The following is a 21,258-nucleotide window of genomic DNA, read 5'->3' on the forward strand; positions in this document are numbered from 1 at the left end:
TATCGTGCAAGTTCAGTTGAAACAAGACACACTCAATTTTCCAGATATGAATTCTAGCCCCAGATTATCATGTTTCTATGTTCAATTCAAATTCTCTCTAAAAAGAAATAGGTGCTGACTTGTTTAGAACAGAAGTGTGTGTATATATATATATATATATATATATATATATAAAATCTAGCTCCATTTCCCATGTTTTTAGTTCATTGGACATATTTTTGACCAACAAGAAACTCAGTTTTCATTGATACAGCAGCAAGGTATGTCACTCTGCCAGCAAAGACACATTGACTGAGTGTTATGGAAATTAATATGTACATGAGAAAAAGACATTCCATCCACCTTTAATGAGCTATTCTTAGTACCAGAAGTACTTCCCAACTCGTGATATCAGAATGAGATTTAACCTTACCCTGTCAAACTTAAGAGACAGATCAGAAGTGCTACAAGAGGGGGAATTCCAAGTCATCTCAATTATGTGGCACCACATGAAGTAATTATATTTGGTTACCCTTCAGAACGATATGTACTTGAGGGGTAACTTTTATGCACTGCTCCTCCAAATGTGGCTGCACTCTGAGTGTGCTGCTTTTGATTTTTAAATAGCTCACACAGCTATAACCCCTGCATGTTATCTCTAATGATGAATTACAGTATTATATTTACAAGCAGATACCATGTTCTCAAAAGATTTTTTTTTCCCTTAACTGTCCTGGTTTACAATGTAAGACAAAAGAAATTAAAGGCTTTGTTGAATCTTCTTTAACATAATGTAAAGTTGACAGAGAAGATTTTATACTTTTTATTAATAGAGATAATACACAATGCAAAAGATTTTTTTAAAGAATGAAAAGAATAAAACTAATCAAACCTCCTTCAGTTAATATGCTGAACTGCGTAAAAGATACTAACCTTAAAGGCATAAAGTACCCTATTTAAACTCAGAGAAAGTCTCGTTTTCATGTTTCTGAGTATTGAATAGGTTATAAAATTAATTTAGTATAGAAATACAACAGAATTCACTTCAGTCCCTGAGTATTGAAAGAAAGTCTTGATGTTTATGAAAAACTGAACCCTACTATATAAATATGAAATCATGAAGCAAGACAGACACCAAAACCAGAAATACTTCAGTTTATTCTAAAAATGAAAAAGTTAGGGCAAGACATTTGACTGTTATAAGCTAAATTTGCAAAACATTTCTAGATTTATGAAAAACAGAGACAAGAGGTAATAGTTTGCCTTTTTGTATTTTCATTAATAGGAATATCTATACTTCATGGAATATAAAGAAAATTTTAAAAATCCACAAAACACATGGCAGTTATTTTTCTGCAGCTGGCAGTGTTTGGCTTTTGTTTTTATAGTTATGAATAATCTAGCCTTCCTTCTGCAGAAAAGGAATGGCTCATTGTGCAACTCCTTGCACAACCAGGGTAGTATTTTGATGACACTTGCATCTCATATTTAACAGTGCTGTCCCTTCATCAACATGCAATGACATCATGGAGAAACCATCATGCTTATCTCATCCATCAATATGCTGTTTAATTTTCTTCCATGTAACTTTAAATTTCTTAGGGATGTCAATGCCACACGACTTACTGTAAAACAAAAGGGAAGAAAGTCAAGGTTAAATCAAAAAAGAACTAGGCAAGAGAGAGGGATAAGATAAACATGCTGGCACATAAATCAAGAAAATAAACCTAAAGCAAAAAGTATTACCTTGGGATATTATAAAATTAATAAAGACAGTATTTACAAAAACAGAGCTTGCATGAAAATTCCTAAAACATGGAAAGAATTATACTGAAGAAGTCAGCTGAAAACCCTTTTTTGAGCAATGTAATACAACTCAGATACAGAGCTCTTCACAAGTCTTCATGCAAATCTTATTCAGAGCTGCAAGTAACCCAGCAATTTAGACATAAACCTGAAAAAATCCTAGTATTAATCACTTGTAGTAGTGCTAGAGTGGTTTCAAACTACCAGAGCACACATTTTCGGCAAGCACAGAGACAAGACTTGAAAGAACTCCATCCATTTAAAAATGCAAAAATGTGTATGATTTTTTTATAGTGCTAAGAAAATAATAAGACATAAACAGTTAATCTTGATTTTCTCTCACTTTTAGGGTGTCTAATACATGTCCTCATTCATTAGCCCTTCTAAATGCTAAGTATATCAGATGACTAAAGTCAGATTGGTATTCACAGTGAGTGTCTTTTAATGCTATGAATAACTGGAATAACAATTTATTACAGAGGAGGTTATGTTCCTTTAGACTCAAAGGCTCCTGAATGACAGCAAAGTAGCCACAGTTCACAGAAATTACATGTATGTACATAAAACAATCCAATGAAGATGTGAGTCTATTTTGAAATGACAAATAATTAAAAAAAGGAAATAGAACAAAGAAGTAAGAAGATAAATAAGTATTTGGCACTATGTAACACAAATGACACAAAGAAAATTTTGGTGGATCCAGCTAAATTATGTGCTTTTCAGTCAGACTCTACACAAGTAATATAAAGTAAGAGAAGCTAAAACATCCTATGTAAAATGACACAGTTAATACTTGCCCTTTAGATATGCAGAGGAAGGTTTTGTGTTCAGAGGATGATGGTCCAGATTTAGAGGATGACTCAGCTCCCTTTGTAAGTGCTCCTTGAGCATGTGTTGAACCAGATGACAACACAGGAGTTTCTGAGGAGACAGCTACAAGACTTCTTAGGTCAAGAAGCAACAGATAATTCATTAATTTTAAGACTAATTCAGTATTTTGACTGTGTGCAGCTGAAACAGCAGAAGGAGGAAATAGAATAAATTATTCTAACAGTGTGGACAATTATCTTATGAGTGAAGAAACCTCTCTATTTGCACAAGTTAATTCTTTAACCCCACACAGAGTAAAAGAACCAGATAATGACAACAAGAAAAATGTCAGGAGAGGACTCTGTGTGCTTTATGAGACTAAACTTTAATCAGGGTAAAACATGAAAGACTTTTGAAAATATTCTTACTTTATAGTGTACTATTATTACTAGAGACTACTGTTATGGCTACTACTTCATTACTATCAACCTAACTGACCAAAGGCAGTGAACTGTATCACTGGTTTAAAAAAAATGTTAAATTTATAGAAGGTTGGTATTAAAGCAAAAATACATATCTATAACAACATATAAATATAATAATGTATATAAAATCATATTATATTTTATATAATATGTAACAATATCTTATTATATATTATAAGATATATAACAGCCTATAACAATATAGATTTATAATTCTGCCTGGAACACTGTATTATGAGTTTCTGTGATAGCACAAAGTAAATGGCAGATGGGTTCCAGAGACTCAGAATAACTACAGGTCCGTGTGTTCTCATTTATCCCACCACAATGCTTCATATTTCAAATTCTTTGACAAAAAAGAACTGGAATAGAAGGAGACATAAAAATATTTGTTGTTTTTTTTTTACCAGGACACAGCATTTTGAATACTTAAGTATTCCTACAGCATATTTATCAACAGTTGGGTAATATAAGGCTAGTGCACAATAAAAATTTGCTTATGGCCGCAAAAGCCATGGATATAAACTTTTTCATTATGATTTTTTTTTTATTTTATCAGAAATTTGGTAAATACCTCAAAAGAAGAATAAATTTGAAGATTTTAAGTTTTTTATATTCTATACTGACAAACTACTGAATTGCTGGCAGGCTGTAAAACAGGGCTTTGAACAGTAGAAACATTAATGATGTGTTCCATTTATAGATGCTTTTCTTGAGAAGCTCAATGACAAATTTGAACTTAACAATGCAATGACCTCCAGTTTTATATAGCTCTGCTGACAGTGCACTTCAGCAAAACCACTGTGATTTTGAAAAATCAGCCTGTTTCTAACTTGTCTCCTGGATTCTCCACTAAGGAATTACAGCTTTATATTGCTGAAACAACTGATTTTAGTAAAGTAAATGGTTGAGTGATAGAGGAATACAACTGAAGATGGTAGAAATCTGAGAGCCCGGGAAGAGAGATACTGCACAATATTCAAACTACGTGGGAATAGGTAAGAGGGAAGCAGATGTTGTAAGGTTTAAAAATAAAAGCAAACGTACCCAAAACTGAGGAATTAGAACTCCCCAACATAAACATCACTCTTCGTTTTGTGAAGGCCTCTTGTGATGACTTATAAAGCATCTCTTGTCTGCATCAGGAAGACTGCCAAGCTCAGGACTTAGAGGTACACTGGAAAGATGGCCAGAACATCAGAAAAGTGAGGCTTTTCTGCATTAATCAGATAAATTATACTATGAGAATATCTACTGGGCTAACAGTAAATTCTTAGCAGTGTGTATGTGCTGTAACAAAGAAGATTTTCAGTGTAACAAACCAGTGGAAAACATCGTTGGCAAACCTGTCTGTGAGTCCTTCTAGCTGGGTTGCTGAACAACCAAGCCACTGAAAGAACTTTTGTAGGAGGGAGCCTACAGTCATGATAAAACACTGGGTACAAATGCAGCAGGTGTGCAGTCCTGTTTTCTGGCAATTATCACATTTACTATAAAATAAAAGAATTTTAGGCAACCCAGGTGCTTCGGGATCACTAAGAATCCAAGGAAAGAAGAGAAACAGTAGTTACATCAATTTATGGTCTGGCTGTGACTCACTCCAGCTAAACTTTGCCATGCTAAGTGGCAGGTTTTGTGAGGGATGGGAAAACTATGTAGAAAATCTTAGAGAAAGAGAAGACAGATGGCAGTCAGAGCAAGCTGATGATAGGTGGATACTGAATGGAATCAACAAGTCTGCTTAAAAGCCTCTAATCATAGTCCTGTGTGATCAGAGATCTGTCTCTGTCCCTTTCTCATGACCTAGCTGAGTACAGGCTGTTTTTATTCCAGCTTTACCTGTAAAGGACAAAATCAGGTAGACTGATAGGGGAATCAAGGAAGGAGAAAACCAAATCCAACCTCTTGCTTCTCATGTCCACTCTGCTCCTAGAAATACCTGTCTTCCTCTCCTTTTGCAGAAGAAATGGCTGGGCTGAGGGAATGGCACATTGAGCAGGGACTAAGCCTTGGAGATGCAGACCATTGCAAACCAGCTGTTTCTGCAGCAGCTACTGCCTGCTGTGAGTGGAAGTGTGATCTTGAAAAAGAGACACAGAATTTGAAAGATTGTATAATCTGGGGATGGATCACAAGTCAAAAGAAAGCAGAGCTATATTAGGACCAGAAAAAAAGCTGTCAGTCTCTGTTGGAAGGTTATGTGGTAGAGACAGGCAAGCCTTGAATTATGACCAGGGTGTATTTTAAGACCTGTCGTGGATGTCCTGGACACAGAAATTTATTTAGCTTTAGGGCCTGTAGACACTGGAACAGTACAGAAAGAGCAGGCGACCTGTATGAGGGAAGAAGAGATCTAGGTGACACTTAATAATAGCAAGCAAGAAACAGTCCATCAGAGTGCATGACTCAGATGCTATAAAAACTGCTCTTTTTTTTGTCAGCATTCACTCTCATATTCTTCTCTGGTAAAAGTGGCAAAATGGGGATGACACATTGAAAAGAGGCAGAAAAATAGTCCATGAACATATGCAATGGTAAGAAATAGTGCAGTAAGGAAATAGTCAGACCTAGAACAAACACACATGGAAACAACATAAGAAAACTGGGGAAGTGATCCTGGGACTAGCAGATCAGTAACTGAAGACTGGCATAAAGAAAAAGACAATTAATTGCTTATGCCCCACCTTTACAGACATCAGGGTGAACTTCCCCACTTGGGCTAGCCTGCCTTCCTGGTGGAACTACGGGACAAGCAGAAAACAAAGAGCCTGGATGCTGTCTGAGAAGACAATATAATGCAGAAAGAAACAAAGAAGCTGCATATTCAAGCAGGAGAAATCAGAACTGCTGTGAGCAGGGTGACTGCTGATGTGTAGTAGACGCCCTGCTGCAGGGGCTGATGGCACAGGCATGAGGAAACCTGCCCCGAGTGGCTGCTTAAGGTAAAATGAAATTGGGCACCGATATTAATAATTTTTTGAGCAGGATTATGTAATGGAATACAGCATCCAGAGAGAATTTTGAGAGATAAACAGAAAGCTCAGAGACATTAGAAAGGAAGGGTGTTTGAGGAAAACTGACTGAGAGCCATCAGCACTTAAAGTATTCTAATGCTGCTGGGACTGCATTAACTTGGAAAGCCAAAATTTACCCATGTAATACATGATTGTAATTAATATATTATCAGTGAAGATTACTATTTGGATTAAAATACAAATATTGAGCTGTTTGTTGCAAAAAACTTATCTAAAATGGTTGTCTAATATTATGAAGTAAATTTTCACACTGAGTAGAAATGAAGTGGTTGTTTTATTAGTATGTACTTCAACATAAAATATTTAGGAAACAGAAATGCACCTTATAATCCTGCATATCCTCAGAAACGCATACTGAAGGAGGTGCTGGGTGCCTGGGCAACTAAGATAACTATTAATTATATTAGCCCCTTTTATTTCCCACAGGTAACAGATTAAGCAATCCCTTCCAAATACTGGAAGCTGTGTAGCAGTTTTCTTTACTGCATAATTTTGTTAAGCTGCATACATATAGAAAAAGTGAAAGTCATACCACTTTTCTTTTCACTGAAATACCATGGCTGATTTTAAAAATGAGCATGGTATAAACGTTTCTAATAAGAGAAAAGGATCCAACCTAAAGGATTTATCTCTAAGCAAGAAAAAAACTGTGTGAAGACAGATTAGTTCTTCCTAATCCACGAATACTGATGTTCCCAACAAAAATGTCTATGTTTACATTTGTCTTGGATGAAGATTTCTATATTTATAGAAATATAGTTTTGAGTGTTCTAAGAAGTGTTCTTTTCTTTTCTTTTCTTTTCTTTTCTTTTCTTTTCTTTTCTTTTCTTTTCTTTTCTTTTCTTTTTTTTCTTTTCCAATATTTTGAAAAATGATACAGTTAAAATATTATTTGGACTAACAAGTTCTCAGTCCTGTATTTGGGGCTTTCTTGTAAGTACAGCAAAATTTTGAGTGTAGCACTAAGGATCTGGTCCCAGCCCCATCTTTCTGTTGATTCAATACATTGCTAGTCACACCTGAGAATCAGTTGGGTCAAATGCCACCGACTGCCATTAAAAAGTAAACCAGAGCTAATACTGACAAGATCTAAAAGGCTGTCTGTGGAAAGTATTTTGGACTTTCAAAAGTTCTGCATTTCACACACAGTTTGCACCAGATCCATCCGCTTTTCCAGTGGTGAACTCGGGATAGACTTGAATTCATGAATACAACTGAGGTACCATTCTGCTTTTTGAAAACTAAAATAGTTCTATACATACTAATGAATTTATATTGACAGAGCTGTCAGAGCATTAGCAGTATGCATCTCCTCCTTTCTTCTCACCTCACTTGACCTCCCAAAGGATTAGATGTGTTACCCTCTGAACGATTATCTGGCAACCTCACCTTCTTTTCTGAGTAAAAGGCCAGGCAGTCTAAATGCCTGTGGTGTTTCAGGGAGGAAAGTGGGACTATGCAACCAAGAAATGTCCAAGATAAGATGATTCCTCAGGGGTTTTAGGAAAGATCTGACAATGAACAGCAAGAAAGCAAAATTGCTCCTGATGCTGTGGACTTTCATTCTCAGTTTTAAGTGTATTGAATATAAGCAATACAATATTTGGCAACTGTTAATAAGTTGCTTGTTTAATAGTAATGTAATGTTACAGGAGCCACTGCAATAATAGCAAGAATCTTCCTCTGGGGCAACTATACCAGAGACCTCAAGCTACTTATTTTCCAAGTGTTAGAGATCAGCACACATTGGTAAAACAGAGGTGACAGCTACAAAGTATTGTGGTATGGCATTAACGAGAGAGTCCAGAATGCTTTATGTTCTTCCTCCAGTGCATAAGCATCAAGAAATTGCAGTAAGTGGTAGAAAGTTGTTACTATTGGCAGTAATTACTTTTGAGAAATATAGAAGGCATACAACTGACAGAGTATCTAAAATATCCAAGAATATTATGAAATTCCTGAAGGTTTTATTTGTGTTTTGTATCTGTGAACTGTTTCACAAATCCCTACTTGATTTTTTAGTAAGACTTATAGACATTTTCAGAACAAATATTGCTTTACATCTGTGGATGTTTTAAAATTGGTATCACGCTTTGAAGTATCTTGATTAATGTGTAAACAACTTTGAAAGATATTTACATTTTTTTATATTCTATTACACAAAATAAGGACACCAAAGCATAATCACACTACAATATTGTGAAAGCAAGAAGCAGTCATTACTTAGGACTTTCAGGTTGTTGGAATGTGTTTTTATTTTGCTCTGAATGGTAAGTGAAAATGACATTCCCATCAACTGTGTTTACTGGAATCTTACAACCTTGAAACTGGCTTTTTAGTTTTCAGACTGTATATTTGTTTTGATCTTTGAAGATATGTTGTTATGTAAAGTTCCTGAAACCACAACAGGGCAAAGGTGATACCTTAGAAGACAGTATCAATACCCTACATTTCTTATAGAGCACAAACTTAAAATACTGAACCCCCTAAACTAATAGATACACCAACAGATACTTGGAATATTTGCTGCAATTTTCAAGGATATACGCTTTGTTCTTCATATGTCATCAAACAGTTGAATCCTTGCTGTAGTACAGTTTTAATTACGGAACAACGACGTGATGTTTGGCAGCAGCTGTGCAACACTGACCACTTCCTTTCTCCTATGTGTCTCACCTTGGCCAATCCAAAGATAGGGATAAGTGTCATGGGATCATAGAACAGCTTGTGTTGGAAGGGACCTTTAAAGGTCACCTGCTACAACCACCCTGCAATGAGCTACAACTCCATGCCCAATGTTTGACCTCTCTGGGACAACTACTGAGATAAAGGATAATTATTTTTTAAGGGGGGGCATTTGCTTTGGATCTGGACAACAACTGTGCAGTTAATTTCTTATGGATCCTGGAACAAATAACGTGGGGAGGTTTGGCTGGCCAATGTGGCAAAATACGCTAATTTTCATGGAAACTTTGAACTCCACTGTGTGTTAGGTACTGAATTTGAAGAAACCAGTCCAAAAGTAGGAGGATGCAATGGGTACTGTAACATGCTCAGATGTCTGCAATGTCTATAAAGGATGGGGGAGCCTTCAAGAATCCAATCTTCTGGAATACTGAAGTGCAAATATTTTTGAGCAGCCATCTTCTGTCCACAGGAACACCTTTTCTTGATAGTTTGCATGATGAGATCCAGTATAGGTACAAGTCACAGGCTGTCAGCTCTTGCCCATGGACTATCTTTCATCTTTAAGTCATGTGTAGGTGCAATGACAATAAAAAAATACATTTGCCCACATGCAAGCAAGCACAGTGGGCCAACCACACCTAGATGTAAAAAGACTTTCAGGAAAAGGAGTTGGGAGCAGTTCTGCCCAGACTAAAATGATAACAAGTCTTGATATAGACTTTAAGTACTGAACTGAACCATACAAAGGACAGGCCTTGTGACTTGTCACTTTGAGAGACCAGCAACTATTAAATGATCTCACCACAGGGTTAAAAAATTACCCTACTGCCTTTGATACTTGCCATCTCTTCTCAGACAGGTTAAACTGTGGGATTGGGCAGCCTCTATATTAGCTGCAGAGCAAAAGCCTGTACCTCAAAGACAACTCAGATAGCCCTGGAAGCATCTTACAGAACCATGCCAGGACCAGGGCCCAGGCCTGCTCTAAGCCACTTGGTTTAGAAGAATCTGGAGCTCAAGAATTTGCTCTGTAAGAGCCATTCAAGCCACAGACCTCACAGATCCATTCTGGCTGAAATGAGAAAATAAACTGTTGATGTTGATCTGAACCAGTGCCCTAATGAAGAAAAATATTTCTTCCTAACTTAGCTCCTGTGGTCTATCATCTCTGTCATCTTTCGCAAAGTAAGTGCAATATATTAGTGAATCAAAATGGAGGTGCTACATGACAGGAGTAGCCATTTTTCTCTTAAATTTAGTTTATCTTTGAACTTTGCATATTAAGAAAAAGCATCTAAATGAATTTTATAAAATTAACTATACCGTTACTACTCAGCACCACTGTAAAATTTTAAAGTATACATAACTTAAGCATGAACATCCTTTGACAAACTACTTTGGAGTAATTTATATACTCCAACCTCTCTGGTAACTGGGTACCAGACACATGCCTTAGACACCATTCTTATATGATCCACTGCTGTGCCCATAAAAGAGCAATTATTCCCAATAGTCCTCCGCTTTCTGTTTCTACTGGCAGCAGCAGCTGGCAGCTTTGTATCCATCCCTGACAAATGCACAAAGACACATTCAGCTGTTGGGACAATATTCATTGTCTGAACTGCCAGTTTTGCCTCCAGGTAGAGGATTAAACGGCAGTGTCCTGTGGGCCAACCTCAGCTCATGGTGGGAACACCAGGATCATGGTGTAATCAATGATCAAAATAACATATGCCTTACTATCTTGCAGATACTTGTGACAAAGCAGGCAGATAAAATCATGCCCAAGTTGTACAATGAAACATGGGTAGATACAAATGATATGCTTATTCACACCCTGGTTCACAGAGTGTTAAATGTATCATTGGGGGTTTTCTGTTACAAGGACAGGGGCTATCTGCAGAATTTAACTGCCTGAAGTTCAAGGCTGCTTGCGTATGAGGCTGAAAGATGTGTCATTTCACTTAAAATAGATGCTACAAAGGGGTCCCTGTCTCCAGGGAGGTGCAAGTCACAGCTACATTCCCACACAAATTGCTAATGCTTATTTATAGTCTCTCTTGTGTTTCTGCTGAAAAGCTAGTAACAATGCTGTGAACTTGCTTGGGCTTCCTGACAATTAATAAAACCAAAGAAACTGTGCTGAGACTGAAGCTGCTGTTTTCCAAAACTCATGCATTCAGAGGCTATAGGAATTGCTCTCCCACCTCCACTTCTAACAGGTGCCCTCTCCAGTACCAAACACCTGCAAGCCCCAGAACAGCAGCACATGTAACATGCAACTATTGTGAAGAACCCAACTTCCTGGCTCTTGATAATAAGCTGGAATTTCTCTTTCCCTTTTAGTTGACCAGGCTAGTTAAGTGTGAGAGGGAGGGCGACCAATTTGCAGAATACGATGCGCACAGTATGAGGAAAGAAGCACAAAGAAGATGGTAAGAGTTGTTAAACATTGGTTTAGCACAGGCACTGAAATCACCGCCACACAGAAAGTTTTGAGAAGCCTAGGTAATTTTAAAAACAGTTTTTCAGTCTCCAGTGACTGAAGAAATTGTAGCCACTGTGAAAAAAAAGAAATCTTGATCTACCAGAGCAGGATACGACAAGTAGCTCAGCTACAGCATAGATGCTGCTTCCTTCAGTAACCAAACCAAAACTTCTTGGGCCTCCTACTAGGGCAACTGCTCTAGCAAACAGTATCATTACTGCCCTACAGTCTTAGGACAACATATTTGTTGTGCTCCCTAAGGAGTAAAAGAAAAAGGTACTTGGACTTTTGCCTGTGTAGTTAGAAGCTGCTACAGGGAAGGAAATGCATTGTAGTTAAGTGTACATGCACTGTTGATGAAACAAATCATTACGGAAACTTTCACTGTAGCCAGTTTTGGGAGAAGTAATAAATGAGCTGTTAGTGTTCATCACACACGCTGCTGTTAGTCATCCGGCAGGCAGGAAGGAGAAACAGCACTTCAATTCAGAGGAAGCCAAGGTAAGGGTGGATGAGTCTCTAACTGAGGACAACAATTTTGGAGATGGTTGTGGGAATGAGTTAAGGTGTCTAGAAGCTGAAAAGTTTATAAACGGTGGCTGAAAAAACATTCAAAAGAGGCCTCTAAATAAACTTTCTCACTACATAACAAAACAAAAGAAAATTGCTGGACCTTAAATAAAAGTGCTCAATGCTGGCCTAGAGGCATGGTCAGGCTGGTGATTAGTTGCCTTGGATATTTGGTGGCCTATCCAAAACCGAGACATGTTGATATTAGCTCAAAAACTTCCACAGCAATGTACCTGTGCTGTTCAGCATTTCGAGCTGCACTAGGATCAGTCGAACTAATCTTACCACGTTTGGAATTTGTGCGTCTGATAAAGCAACGTTTTGCTGTACAGACACAGTGTTTATGAGAACTCATGGATGTCCCCAGAGTCTTGTTTTGCTGAGCTGTCTGTGAGCACGCCAGCACCCTATCAAACAGTCGAGAAATTTATTCCAGCACTCACGACGATGCCAAATCTGCTTTGGGGGGTGTTGATGTTGGCGGGGATGTTCAGTGGGCTTTATGTGTGTGGGAACATAGAGTTCACCAGGCAGCTGACACGCTGAAAAAGACATCAAAGAGCCACTAAGAAAACAAACTGGGGTACAGCCGAGCCACGACAGGCAGACATCCCCCTCCTGCCGGGCGGGTCGGCTCCCGCAGATACTTTTTCTTTTGCAGCAAGTTTTTTATATTATTATCATTATTTCCTCTGCTGTCACCGCACGCCGTTCGGAGAGCGGAGCTTCTCGCACACCGCCCGCGGGCAGCGAGCCGGGGCTGCCGGACCGAGCCCACCGCCGGGGGAAGGCCGGGCCGGGCCGGGCACCCCCGGCTCCCTTCCCGCAGCCGCGGCGCCCCGGCCCCGCCGCACCGCGGGCGGGGAGAGGCGGCGGAGGCGGCCCCGGGCGGTGGGCGGGGAGAGGCAGGGGCGACCGGCCGCCCGCCCGGCCCCCTCCCCGCTGTATTTAGCGGCGGCGCGGATCTAGCGGGGCCCGCGGCGGCGACATGGCCGCCGCCAGCACGGAGCCGCCGAGGCTGCAGCAGCTGCTGGAACGGGACCCTTACCTGGCGCCTTTCCGGACCGACTTCCAGCGCAGGTACCGCCGCGCGGAGCGGCCGCTCGTCCGCCTCCGGGGGCGCCGAGGCGGGCGGTGTCCCCTCCCCCGCGCCGCTCTCCCCTCCCCTCGGCCGGGGCGGCTCCGCTTCCCTTCCGGCGGAGGCGCCGCCAGCGCGGGCGGAGTCCGCGGCCGGGGCTCGGCGAGGCCTCCCGTGCCGGGGCTATGCGGGGAGGCCTCTCCGCCGGCCTGGGGGAGCCGTCCCGTCCCGTCCGGACCCGGCACCCCCCGGGCTCTGCGGCGCCTCGGGCGGCAGCGCTGCCCCCGCGGGCCCTCCCGGGAGCGGCGGCGGCCGGGCCCGTGGGGCGCAGCCGGGGACAGCTTGCGAGAGTCACGCAGTCAGAGAAGGGTTGGGGTTGGAAGGGACCTTAAAGATCATCTGTTTCCAGCCGTCCCGTCGTGGGCAGGGACACCCTGCACTTGTTCACGTTGCTTAGAGCAGCATCCAGACTGGCTTTGAACACTCCCAGGGATGGGACAACCACAACTTTACTGGCTAACCTGCTCCAGTGCCTCACTACCCTTACAATAAAGACTTTTTTTTCTTTCCCCCCTAATGTATACTCGAAGCCTGCTCCTAGCCTGAACTTGTTTCCCCCTGACCTGTCTAGCCCATCGTTCCTGTAAGCTCCCTTCAGGTACTGTAAGGCTGCCATTAGGTCACCCCTAAGCCGCCTCTTTCACTGGCTGCACAATTCCAATTCTCTCAGCCTTCCCTCAGTGGAGAAATGCTTCATCAGCTTAGTGGCCTCCTCTGGACTCGTTCCAAAAGGTCGGTGCCGTTCCTGTGTTGGGGATCCCAGAGATGAAGTCAGGACGTGAGAGTGATGCGCTGAGCTGCTATCACTAACAGAAGTGTTTAGCTGCAATAATCTGTAAATAAACTGTTCCTGAATCTCGTATTTCTGGAGAGTTTTCCTGCAGGCGCATGTTTTGAGGTGTCCCTGAACTGCCAGCTCAGCTGTTCAGCAGACCTGCCATGCATGAAGTAGCAGAGTGTGCGTTAGGTTGGTGCCAGGTTGCTGGTCTGAGCATCCCTTTTTTTTTGTGCCTCTCGCTGGGAACTGTGACACCAACCCTCTGTCCAGGACCTGGGTGAGAGCCTGCTAGTAGCAGCCTGAGCAAGAGGAGGCCTGCATCCTGCAGAGCCAGGCTGCTGGCCTGGAAAAGCTGCTGAAACCTCACCAGTCGATTGAACACAGCCATTGAGAACTTTTATGTTGCACATTTATGTTGTGTTTCACTAGTGGTCCTCTGGCAATCAAAATAATTGTAGTACTGACCAGTGCCCTGTGTCCCAGACGTTTGGAAACATCATTGTGTTTGATGGATGTAAGAAGGAATAAAATTTGGTTTTTTATAGCCTCTTTTTTTTTTTTTTTTTTTTTTTTTCCCTCCCCTATTCCTATGTTCCACATAGTTTAACATTACTAGGCGTCCTGTTGCATTCTGGTGTTGAATAGTGGTAAAGCTAGATCTTGTAAAATAGGATTAAGGATTGAGTAAAGTAATAGGCTGACTTGCAAAGCATTTTCTCTAACTAATCTCTTAATGACAGAGCAACTGAGAGTTTTATATGGTGGTCTGTGGCAAGTTCCTGGCCATGCATGCAGTACTGTAAAACACATATTTTTTTCAGTGGGGAACCAGAGTGTAAGAATTAATAAATGGGCAGATCTGGCTCTTAATAAAAGTATTCATAAAAGCATTTGGGTTTCCCAAATGTGCCTGCCATCAAAACAGTCATATTGTGGATAATGGTGTCTGTATTTCTGAGGATAGTATGACTGTGCTAAGTACAGTGAGTTTGTAAAAGCTTAGTGTATTTCTCAGGTTTGTGCATCTGGAGCATAGAGCAAGATGGTCTTGTCTCTATCTTGTCACTTTCTGGCTCTTGAACTTCTAACTGGTCACTTGCCATAGAATTACTCTGGAAACATGTATCTTGTTAATTAACTTAAAAGAGTAAAGGACATCTTCTGTGGCAATCTGTGATAAACTGGATGATTTATTCTAAGCCCAAAGAAGCAGCCCATAGTGTGGATGCTGGAGAATGCCAGGGCAGGGAAGCTGTAAATGCAGGGAAATGCCTGTTACTGTCTGCGTTCAATGCTCATTGTGGTTTCTGTGAATTGTGATTCAGTCTGTATTTAATAGCTTCAGGTGTGATTTATCAAGTGTACCCAGGAGAAAGGAGTCTTGCAGCCTAACTGCGGTTTGTGTGAAGAACCAGGTCTTTATGGCCTTCAGTATCTGGGATTTGCTTACTTTATGTCCAGTTCCTTTGCTGGGGGAGGTAGTGAACAGCCCTGCACATCTGTGTGCTCTGTGTCAGAAATCCTTCGCCGTGTGGAACTATGTGATCTTTGTTCCGGGCTGAAGGATCCTGGTGCATTTAACTGGTGGTTGTATGACCCATCACTGTAGTATGGGACTCGTTAAATAGCTCTGTGGATCTGGTTTCCTACACCATAGATGGTGCAGGAAAAGGCTGTCATGAAGCTGCCAGAAATATGGGCTATTAAGTAACTCTCTGTGTTAAGAGTTGATTGTTTGTCAGCTGCTAGCCATGGCCTCATAACAGTTGGACAGGAAGACTATATTAGCAATGAATTTAGATTTGTAGAGTAGGAAAACTGAGTAGAAATTATGCTACTCAACTGCTGAGTCAGTGACAATCTGTTCACTATTCCTTCTGTTACTGTTGAATTTCTCTAACTTTACTCTGGACACCCCTGCCCAGTGACTTTTTTTTTTCCCCCCTTCCACTTGAATAGTTTGGACAACAAAAGTACATGCAGTCTATCAGTTCAGAAAGTTGAGTTTTTCCTGATAAAGGGGATGGGAGGCAGATTTAGTGCCTGGCACACTGTAGCACTAGAATTATTTTACTTGCTTGGAGTCTGTGTGGAAAATAAAGGAGAAGGGAGATGAAGGGGATCAAGTACAATATAAATGGATACATTTCTTGTAGTACTCTGAATCTCTTCTTAGAGTTTGCAATGATATTGACCTTACTTAATATTAAACCAAATCATCATGGAGTGATGGAAATTATATATCTTACAGTTATCATACTGTGTATTGCCTAAAGAAATAAAAATTGGGGATTTTGACAGAAGATTAAAGATGCTTGAGGAGCAAAGCTTTTAAAGATTTGTTGGTGGAGATCCTTGTAGTATGCCTTGTGCAGTACCATGTGAAATAGTCTTCCCTTTATCCTGGTCTTTTGTAGAAGTGATGAGAAATAAATGACTTGGGGCCTAATCTTGGCAGTGACCCTAGCGAGCTGCTCAGTTGCCCTTTGGGCTTGAGTCTATCTGCTCTCTTATCTGTGGCACTGTATTAGCATGGCCAGGTGATTGTTTGTAGAGGACTTTGTAGCTGTGCATCCATGACTGACAGAGGCTGCACAGATGCAGCCTTGTTGCTTTCCCAGGAGTGCAGCTTGGCTCATTCTTTTCTTCAGGCACTCAGAGCTACCTGTCCCTGTAGATAGCTTAAAACTGTGAGCCGATATGAGCAGCCCACTCCTCCTCAAGTTAGCTTTTGCACATCTGTTCTGAGGAAAACCATTTCTCAGGCCCTACCTGTGTGCCATAGGTAGTAGATGGCAGACCAGGAACAAAAAGCAGTCTCCTGGAGAGGCTCTAGTGTGTTCCTGCTCATCTATGCCTTGAGCAAGAGCACACCTCTCTTGCTGGGGTTCACATCTTCCTCTTCTGCCCGGTGCTGTGCTCCTTCACCCTCAGGGTGGTGACGGGGTCTGCACAGCAGCATAGCTACTACTGAGATCTGTATCCATTCTTTTGTTTTTCCTTTCTCTCGGTTTGCTGAAGGACAGACAGGCTTTAGTCACATCAGACTGGATTCTGCAGTGTAATATGATTATCCTGATTCACCTTGAGAATTGCCAGGTCCACAGTGAAACGAATTGTGATGTTGCCTCAAGTTCTGAAAATTTTCCTCTTGCTTTAAAGCACTGTCTCCTTTAACCTCTTGCAAAGGGTAACTTTGTGCTTTAGATGACTGACTGTTTTCCCTCTCTTTCATAAAGCCTCAAGAAATGCTGGATGAGTGCTTTGATAGGAGCAAAGGGTTTCTCTAAAGAAGTAATGCCTAAAATGCGATGGTAGGACCTAGTAATGCCCTAAGCATGGAGGATGGGCTGGCATAGTTAAATAAGGGACTAGGAGGAAGAATGGTTTCTGGTCACATTGCCTTTTCAATACTGTGTTATGCCTGGGCATGTTGCAAATGGTGTTCATGGGGAAAATAGAAATCTGTATTTTTTTTTTTTTTGTTTTGTTTTTTTTTTTTTGTTTTGTTTTGATGAATGCCTGAATTTGATCCTGAGTCAAGGAAGGATTATCTTTGGGATGAAGGGATATCAGTGTCTATATAGTGACCTGCTCAGCCTTGACCCAAATATACATTTTTCAGATTTCTAAACAAGACTTTGCTTAAAAAACAAACAAAAAAATCCCCAAGTGATAGTGTTTGTGTAGGGTATCACTGTGCTACATGGTGTGACCATCTGTGATATGTTTTCCCACAAGTATTTTGTTAAGTCTCAGGTGTTATTTAGACTAAAGACTTCATATAATTTAGTATGTATTGTTAGTCTTTTACCTCTTAGAGCATAATGGGTTCAATTAAAACCATTAATGCCTGTGGTGTAATTGCATTTTATGGAATTTCAAACTGGTGTTAAAATGTGCTGCCTTTTAGAATTTTCTGCTATAACAATGTGCATGGCTTATTATATTTTATCAGACCATGCAACTGCCTCTGTAATCTAATGATTACGTAATCTTTGGTGAAAGCTTTTCTTGAATAGGTCAAATTATAGAATAAATAAGAAAAAATAATACCAATGCATACCCTCAGTCTTTGTCTTCAAAATACATTGGTTTGTTGAGCTAGATAAAATACTGCTGACAGTACATGGCTGAATGGATTGTGCTCGGTAAGAATAGCTCGAGAGAGAAGAGTTCTGTTCCTTCTGAAGTGTTGGCAAGTTGGTCGAGATAAGAACATGTACTGTGGCTTTTGTAGCAGTATTAATTACCAAGATGTCCTGTCACTTGGCTCATAGCTCTCTCACAGTGTTCTTAGATCCCTCCATACTTACAAATGGGAAATATTTGCCATTTTTCCATTTTCATTTCCCATTTTGTATCTGCTTAATGTCAGTTTAGTGCTGCTTTATGGTTCTGTCTCTTCTAATCCTTTTTTCAAGATGAACAGTGGTGGGTAACTGACTGAGGTGTTGAAAATGAAGAAGTACTGAGTTGGGTGTGATAGGGCTGAGTAGGAAGGCAGCTTTTGGGAATGATAGTTGAAGGGTAACTAAGCTAGAATCCTATTTTTAGATGAAGATGGAAAGAGGAGAAGGACTGGAGTATGATCTGTCACAGAATTAACACAACTGTTATGTATCATCAGAAAAACTGGGTTTCCTTTTCCATTTTGTCTCATACAGACTGTTGTATTGGGTGGGCAAAACAAAATATTCATGAAAAACCATGTCATATATATGGCTGTATTTTTGTTGGTTTTGGTGGCATCCCATAAGTTCAGTAGACTTCCGTTGATTCTAGAACCCTGCCAATTTAATAGAAAGTGACTTTCTGCATTATCATAGTCTCTAGCTCATGTGCATTTAGATTACTAACTATGAGAAGCGTACTTGACTATCTCACTGATGACCTTAATTTTTAAGTCTGTGAGGAAGTACTTACATGGGCCAATGTACATCTAGCATGTATGTCTGGTGTAGTCCTCATCAAAAGATTCAAGTTGGAATTGTATTAATAGCTGCCAGATTTAGGAGAAGGCAGGAAAATATAAGGATGTAGGGATTGCTTTTTGTTAGCAGACTAGTTGCCTCTGTATAATAATTAAAACTTGGTGTTCCCTGAAAAAATGGATTGAGGCCCCCTCAGCTCTGTTATGTTGTGTCAGCTTATCTGAGCACATTGGATCGACTCTGAGAATTTGCCTGGAATTCTAGAATGATTTATTACGTGACCAGAAATCTGATTACTGTTTCACTCTGAGTAAAAACTTTGTCTTGCTGAATACTTTATGTTCAGCATGTATATGCATATTTCTTCACTACTTCAAAAGCTGTAAAGAGGGCATTCTTATGGAGGACTGTCTTAAATTGACATCCTATCTCCTGAAGATACTTTTCTCCCCCTGTTCAATTTCAATATTTATGTATAGGCCCTTTCTCTTTCAGGCTCCCTGTTGCCTTTTATTTACTCCCAATGTCTAATCCTAGCTGTTCCTTCATTTTCTGCCTTCCACAAAAGATAGCTCCTTTTAGCTTGTGCGTTGTCAAAGATCTAAAACCTCTCACTCGTGCTTCCGTTTGCTTTGTAATTTCTAAAACTTTGTTTCATGCAGTTATTCATCAGGTTGAAAAGAAAATAATGTCTTCAGGCAAAATGTCTAGTGCAACAGGACCAGGTCTTTGTATTTAAAATGTTTAAAGCATAAGTTTTCTTCTGTAAAAAAAGACTATTCAACAACAACAACAAAAAATAGTTTCTACCTAGACTATGGCAGCCTCTTCCCCAAGTATCTGACAGTTTGATGTTCTTGTAGCACCTTATGTTAAGAAATTGAAGACCAGTTTTTAGAGATGAGTCCTGTTGATTCTACAAAGAATACACCTCCAAGATGCTGCTCTTGGAAGTACCCAATTAGTGAATGTTTTGTGGGCATTATTTACAGTCAGAATTTAGTATAGGCTCTTGGTAAAATAGATGTCTGAGGACCTGTCAAAGGACCCAGGTCAATTAGTTCTATTATGTGAACATGTTGAAAAAATTGTTCCATGAATTTGGGAAATTCTAAGACTAAACTTAATTGAACTTATTCTCCTGGTATCCTTAACAAAACAGCCTTACTGACAGTTTTAGTCATTCATCTGTGATGCTATTGACTGGTATTACTTGCAGGTAGAGGTAGCTCTAATCTTTCTGTTAGACACCCTCCTTTTCTCTTTGAAGCTGTTGTTCAGGCATGGGATACTTTGCTTTCTTTGTATCCTTGCTGTCCTGGTGTGTTGTTTTGCCTCTATTAGTGCTTAGCTTGTCTGCCCTTGTGCTTGATGATGGAGAGAGAAAATACTTTCAGAGTGGACCATAAAGTTCCATGAAGTAAGAGTGGGCCTACGTCCTCCAGAGGAGGACTGCTGATGCTAAAAGGTTATGCCAAGTTCAGAAAAATGTTGCTTAGGTGTACAAAAGGAGTGATGCTCAGTCACACACAATTAACTGAGATGTGTCAGTTTCCTTAGTTCGTGGAGTAGAAAATGTGAGTTTTAGCCCTTGCTGCCTGAACTGGTGTTGTGCTCACTCAGTGAAATTGTGTGTTTCATAGTCTTTAAAGGGACATGGGGATCTGGTTTCTCCCACTTGCAAGGTATGACATGCCAAAGTAAGGATGCTGCCCTTTATGGTGGGAATATAAATGTGAAGGAACCCTGCCTAAGTATTACATTAGGAGAGTGAGCACTTCAAGCTTATCAGTATTTCTTCTTTAATTTCTTACACTCAAAACCATACCATACCCTAACTTTTCAGTCAAGCAAAGTCTTCTGGAAGTGTGGATAAGTTGGCTTATATAAACAGCCTATGTGGATCTTGAAGGGTGCTTGCTAATCTGTGTGATTGTAAGATAATTGCTTTCCTATTTCTGGGCATTGATTAGGGTCTGATTTTCATTTGTTCTCATCCTTCTCTTCAAGAGGGAGCTGCTAAAGAAGGTTCTTTAGGAGACATCGCCTTGGGACAAGTGAAAAATAAACTTAGTGCTGATCATGGATGTAGATACTTTATTACAGTTAGTTTGGGGGCTTTTTTTTTTTTTAATTGGGGAAAAAATATATTAGATGGTAGCTAAACTGTGCCAATTGTATGTGGGTCAGATTGCTGGTTTGAGGGCAGTTTCTTTTTCCTAATGTGTCCCTGAGAGAAAGACTACATTTATATACCTCCAGGCATTCCCTGTAGTCACGTGTGAATGCACTGTCATCATCAGATCCAAGTTTTTTGTTGTGTAAGCATTTGATAAGATGATTCAGAAGAAAGGCAGGAGGGCTGGGGGAATTGTCTGAAAGACTTTTATTAAAATGATGCTGACTTACTGTGTATTGTAAATAAAAACATGCTGCACTACCACAACTGTTTGGAAATTGCCCATCTAAAATGTATTCACTGCATGAACATAAGAGTCAGCAGCTCATTTTAGGAGCTTAGGGGGCATCCTGATTGTACCATACCTG

The 21,258-nt window shown here is 40.3% G+C and overlaps 1 protein-coding gene and 1 long non-coding RNA gene across 2 annotated transcripts in view; one reads left to right on the forward strand and one right to left on the reverse strand.

Annotated features, from left to right (window-relative positions):
* Window positions 1-2,588: 2,588 nt before the first annotated feature.
* LOC134055284 (uncharacterized) lies at window positions 2,589-13,016 on the reverse strand. The gene is made up of 3 exons (XR_009934082.1): window positions 12,910-13,016; window positions 4,128-4,257; window positions 2,589-2,729 (listed from the first exon to the last, which is right to left on the reverse strand). It is a non-coding gene; the product is annotated as an uncharacterized LOC134055284 (long non-coding RNA).
* GBE1 (1,4-alpha-glucan branching enzyme 1) overlaps window positions 12,849-21,258 on the forward strand; it is a 134,768-nt gene continuing 126,358 nt past the window's right edge. The window contains exon 1 of the mRNA XM_062511525.1: window positions 12,849-12,941. Within this exon, the coding sequence (XP_062367509.1) occupies window positions 12,850-12,941 (92 nt within the window). The 5' untranslated portion in view covers window position 12,849. The remainder of the gene's footprint in view (window positions 12,942-21,258) is intronic.

The sequence above is a fragment of the Cinclus cinclus genome, chromosome 2, assembly GCF_963662255.1.
Source record: "Cinclus cinclus chromosome 2, bCinCin1.1, whole genome shotgun sequence".
In the NCBI taxonomy this organism is placed as follows: domain Eukaryota; kingdom Metazoa; phylum Chordata; class Aves; order Passeriformes; family Cinclidae; genus Cinclus; species Cinclus cinclus.